At 39.7% G+C, this 6000-nt stretch overlaps 1 protein-coding gene across 1 annotated transcript in view; it reads right to left on the bottom strand.

Moving 5' to 3' along the window:
- Window positions 1–5480: 5480 nt before the first annotated feature.
- The window catches only part of LOC145399237 (sodium-coupled monocarboxylate transporter 1-like), a 68366-nt gene continuing 67846 nt past the window's right edge, over window positions 5481–6000 (bottom strand). Inside the window, exon 13 of the mRNA XM_080271926.1 lies at window positions 5481–5665. Within this exon, the coding sequence (XP_080128052.1) occupies window positions 5481–5665 (185 nt within the window). The remainder of the gene's footprint in view (window positions 5666–6000) is intronic.

Raw genomic sequence — 6000 nt, 5'->3', positions numbered from 1 at the left:
ATAGTCATACTTTTTCTGCATACGTCTCATTCCTGGTATACCCTAACTTATAGCTACAGGATATTATGCACAAGGAGCACTTGTCAAGAAAGAAGAGTCAGTGCACAGTCAAAGAACAGCTATCTTGATTCTGTCTCAAGAGAATTTCTATCTATCAATCTAGCCAGGTGCCTCAATCCCAGAAGGGGTGGCCACAGACAGATCGCTTCCATGTCGCTCTGTCCCCTTCCATTTCATTAACCTCCCCAGCTCTCACCTCCCTCTCTCATACCCTCTCCACTCTGTCCCTCCATCTCATCTTGGGTCTCTCCCTCCCTCTCCCCATACACCTCACTCACATACACCCTCTCGTTAGTCTCGCACTCTCACATCCTCTCCACGTGACCAAACCACATCATTCTATCCACATCATATCCACACCACAACGCTCCTTCACTTCCTCATTTGTCAGTCCTGTCACTCCATGTAACTCCACATGCTCCTCACAAATAACTCATTTCCAATGCTCTCACTCTTGACTTGTGCCCTTCCAACAAAGGTCCAAGCTTCGCTTTCAAAGTTAGAGTTAGTATCAGAATACTAACATGCAAAGACTTTTTTTATACTTCCATGCTCACTTCCTTATTTCTTACCATTGCTTCCAAAGAACCAGCAACCTTTCTTCCCTGTTGTACCCTTTCATCACACTACGCATCACACTACCCAAGTACTTAAATGCAGTCACATTTTCCATTTCCTCACCATCCAACCTCACTGTACAGTCAGTGATTTCATTTTTCTTAGAAGACAATAATTTTACTCTTCCCTACATTCACATTTAGATTTTGTTTCTTATGCACTCTCTTACACTCAGTCACAAAGCGTTTCACTTCCCCTTCGTCCTCACTTAACATCCACAACCCTACTTTGTATCTATTTTATAACTCCATCCAGATACAGATTGAAGAACCATGGAGACATGACATATTCTTGTTTCTTCAACTGGCATACAATTACTATTAGAAAATCCCATCTCATGTATGTTATATTTCAAATGGTTTGATTTTTCTACTATGTATTAGTCAAACTTTGGAAAGATATTTATGCCTTTCTGTACATGGAAAGACAGAAGATTGATTTTTGGAACCCCTATACAGAAGGGGTCACTGGCAATAATGTGCAAAGAAATGGGTTAGTTTCTGGAACCACCAACTATACGGTATTGCTTGAAAAAGAACAAGACAAAAATATCCCCAAGAATTCCCATTAAAACATCTTTGGACACTATTTCTGTTCCGTTATCCACAAACTCTACACTTGGACAACTGGAAGGCAGAGTGTGGTGTTGCTATTTACACAGATTTTTGCAACTTTTGGTCACCTGTTTCTCAGGTAAAGTAATCCAGATATTTCTTCTCTCTTACTGTTTGTACATTAGAATGGCGTGTTATGCTTCAAGGGAGTGTTGAGAGAGCAGTTGGATCATGGATGCCTGATGTACAGTACAAGTCATTCATCAGGCAATGCAGCCGAGGAGCTGGCGTGGACCGTACTGAGCCCAGCTATAAGGTAAGGGTTGTGGCATGATTCATATCTTCATGCTGTGCCTCCTGGCTGTGTGTGCATAAAAGTGATGTACAGTGCTATCAGGTTCGTTGATACAATATGCTGGTCTGATGGCTGCTGATGTTCCAGGGTCCACAGCTGGAAGTCACATCACTGAAATAGATGCATCAGCAGGTGTGATCTTCAGAGCAGCTGTTTGAGTTATAAATTCTAAGTGTGGTCGTGAGTGAGTTCACACTTTTGTGGTGTTGCCTGGAAGAATACCTGATATAATTTTTTGAGCACATGCAATTAGGAAGCACCTTATGCATTTCATATAAGAACTTTGAACCATTAATGTACTGCAAGAGTGCAATCTGGATAAAATATTTATTTTATGTTGATAGATTATGGTATACTATAATGCTTGCAAATGTGTATAGAAATCAGACATGGGGAAGACTGAAGAATGTAGTGGACATTTTTATCCATATGTTATTAATGGTTTAGTAATCATGATTTTTATTTTGACAGTTACTGATCCAGTATTAGTGATCTGTGTTGATATCTTGTGTTTAGGGTTAATAGGTATTTTCTGAGATGACATTGATGTTATATTTATCATCTTACATGTAAAATTGTAAGATGGGCAGTTAGGTGAAGTAGAGTGGAGAGTTCGGCAGGTATTAAGAGAACTCTTGGAAGGATGGATGTAAGTCGGAGGTGATTAAGGAAGCACTACATATGAAGTCAGAGAAGTGAGGAAATAATTGTGGAACCACATGTGAAGTGTGAGAGGGAGTTTAGTGAAGAGATAATTGTAGAACCAGATGTGAAGATAGAGGGCTTGGGGTGAATGAAACTATCCAAGACACACTCACCCTTTCAGGTGAAGTTCGAGCATTGTTCAAAATGTCTGGAGTGTGGCAAACTGTTCCCTGTGTAAGAGCCAACTTACCCGACATGCGGTAGTTCCAATGCGTAGGTAGATGGAGTTCAGAAGTGTAATGTGTGTGGTAAAGCTGTTTAGCCAGAAATCTCATCTGACAAGGCATTTGGATATACGATTCAGGAGTTGAAGGAGTTCAAGTGTCATTATTGTGGTAAACAATTTAATTTGAAAAGTAACCTCACTAAGCACCTACTTATTCATTCAAGCGGGAGAAGTTCAAGTGTAATGTCTGTGGTAAGCTTTCGTTTCGTTGCCAAAGCCAACCTCACCCAGCACTCACAGACTCATTCAGAAGTGTGAAGTTCAAGTGTGATATATGTGGTAAACTATTTAGTCACAAAGGTACCCTCACCCATCACATACTGGTTCATTCAGGAGTAAAGAAGTCTTAGGGTGATTAGTTTGGTAAATTGTTTCAAAAGAATACACCCAGGCATGTTACCTTTCACCGAAGTCAAGGAGCATTGGTGTCTTGAATGTGATGTGGCATTGTGTCAGGAGCTCTAAGAAATGCTATTTAATTATATGGTAGGATTTTTTTCCTGTTTAATACCCTAGTTAAAAACACTCATTCTTTCAGTCTGTAGTTATATGTAGTAGACCATAGCTTTTACTGTACCCCACTAGACTGTTTATTGGATTTAACAAAGCACCCCTTTTGAGGTCCCTGGACATTTCATCCTACACACCGGATACCATCTGGTAAATGGGAAAAACCATGTGGACCTGCCGGACAACTCTGCGCCCACCAGAAACTTTTTTTTTTTTTTTTTTTTTTTTGCCGTTAACGCGTGCTGAACATTACATGAGGCGCATGATGCAGGCTTGCCAGATTGTTTCCCCTGTCCGGAGTGATCCAGAATGCTGTTACCAATGCTGGAAGTGGTTTTTCTTCTAACCCAAGCAATTAGGCTAGATCATGAAGTGCTATGACAAGGGTGTGACAGTATGGGCTGCGTAAACGTAGAATGGGTAGAGTTTTCCTTTTAGTACTGGAACTATGTTATTACTTTCCATTGTGTGCCTGAAATCCCACTTCAGGGGGGACCATCAGACTTACTGAATTATCAGCTTTATCAGATTGGGTTTGTCCCCAGTTGATCCAGTGTACTGTAGAGAGGATCTACTGTATGTATAATATGCTCAAGCTGATATGTGAACTTTGGAGACCACTGTATAACGAGTCATATGTTGTGTGTACCTGCAGAGATATTCTTTCAGGCTTAATAGTGTTTTTTTTACCATGTTTTAATATGTTTTTACCATGTTTTAACAGTGTTTTTTCCATGTTTTGTTTTTTCCAAGCACACCTCCATCACTGCAAACATAATTGACATACCGGTATAAGTAAGTTACATACTGTAGCAGAAGTCCATGTATAAATCTTTTATCACATTTTTCCAAGGCCACCTGTCATTCATTTTATGAGAGAGTAAAAAGTACCAATATTAAGAAATCTTTAAATGTGAATGCTGCATGAGGATGGAAGCTATTGAATGTATCCATATCAAGGTATCGGTAATTCCAAATGATGATGACAAGTGTTATTGTATATATGTTTTTCATTAGAAAGTGACATCTCAGATTCATATAATGTATTCAAAAGAAAATGCTACAAGTGTTTTACTGCTAACACTTACACAGGAGTGAAACATGGCACTGGGTGACAAAAAAATTTCTACGGTACAATTTTCAGAACAGATGCAGGCATCAGTAGGATGGATGGTGTAAATAATGGAGAAATTCATGAGGATTTTAGAATGGAGGAGAGGGTGACGGCAGGGAGGTGTGACATAACGTGAATGGCTAAAAAGAAATATACAGTACTGGGATGGTATGGACATAAACAAAGAGAGTGAAGCAGTACAGTCATTCCCCAACTTGTGCACATTCATCTCTCATAGATTTAACTTATGTGATGCTACAAGCTCTATAGTGCTATGAGCTCTATGGTGCTACAAGCTGTTGGTGCTATGTCTGTGATGCTACAAGCTGTTTGGTGCTATGAGGTCTATGGTGCTACAAGCTGATGGTGCTATGATGTCTATGGTGCTACAAGCTGATGGTGTTATAAGGTCTATGGTTCTACAAGCTCTAACGTGCACACTGACACGTATTGCCCAGCTATTCCCAACAATAAAACATTCATTAGGGCCTGTAACAATAGAACTACCTCTCTCTCTCTCTCTCTCTCTCTCATAGACCAGCTTTTTTTTTTTTTTTTTTTTTTTTCAAGACCCTGCCCCACAAACTTTGGAACTAACTAGGCAAAGAGGAAAAGATTGTATCGCATTTGAACCTTCCCTGTACACGTCCTAGGTTATTATTAAAATGTTCAAATACTGTGCCACTATACCATTGTTTATTTATAGTATACTAAGTTAATTCACATGGCAAATGCTGTAATTATACTTAGTATCAGTTCAGTGTTTACTCATTACTCCAACTTTCGGGTCGCTTGTTGTACCTTCCTTCGGATGAATCCTGACGGACTATCATTTAGTGAACATCTGTATGATTGCACATTTTCTCTTCCTGCTATTAAGATGCCATTATGTAAAATTATTTAATGATTTTTCTAAAGCAGGCTATAGGAAAAATAATCATAACCAGCACAACATACATTACATGCTATACTGAACTTATAAATATAAAAGTAATGGTAGTGCACTCTGTAATTATTCTAAAGGAAATTATATACCAAGCATCATCATTATAATATTTGGGGGTTCACTGTTACATATAAACGGCATAATGTTCCTGCCTTTAAAACAAATCATTACAAGAGGCTGTTCATTTATGTGGTATCTTCTCCATGTGTGATGAACTCATTGCGGAAAAATCAAAACATCTGAAACATGCACTGGTAGAGATAGGGTTTTACACTGTATTTAACCAGTAGTACATTTTCTTCTGACAGAACTGGGAAGATGGTTGTTTCTTTACTGTTCATGTTGGAGAGCACTGGATTGATTTGTGTGTGGTGGTGGTAAGGCAGCATAGGCTAAGGTTGGCTGTCACTGTGATGACTCTTGGTTTGGGGCATCATGGTCATGGTGGTCACATGGTCCGCCTCAGAGACATACTCCACCTTATGTGAACCACAGCAGGTCCTCCACAGCCATTGATGGAGTCTCCCGCAGCTGAGAAACGACAGCCGCTTATCCACAGCCTTTGGGCTCAGAGGACCTGGAGGCATCAGTTCAACAGTTTAGAGTCCAGTTAAGCTTTTACAGGCACTCTATTCCTGAAACTATGAAAGTAAGAACTCCATAATTATCTACAAATATACTACACAATAATGTAAGCAGAGTCTTGCCAACATTGGTGTAGTTTCAGCTTAATATTTGTACAGCCATAAAGAAAACTATACGTTACCCCTAGGGATGCTCGATACGAAACGAACGTTAGGTGGGCTATGTGGGCGGGTTCTTGCTGTTCGCCCCTCCCCATCTATTCTTGCCATATCACAATCCCATTACAAGAGTTGAAATAATAAGCAAGAACGAGCCATATGGCGAGGA

This window comes from Coenobita brevimanus, chromosome 48 (assembly GCF_032717465.1).
Source record: "Coenobita brevimanus isolate Jiangsu-jjx chromosome 48, ASM3271746v2, whole genome shotgun sequence".
Taxonomy (NCBI): Eukaryota; Metazoa; Arthropoda; class Malacostraca; order Decapoda; family Coenobitidae; genus Coenobita; species Coenobita brevimanus.
Note: the sequence above shows the minus strand (reverse complement) of the source record. Positions and strands in the feature narration are given on the sequence as shown.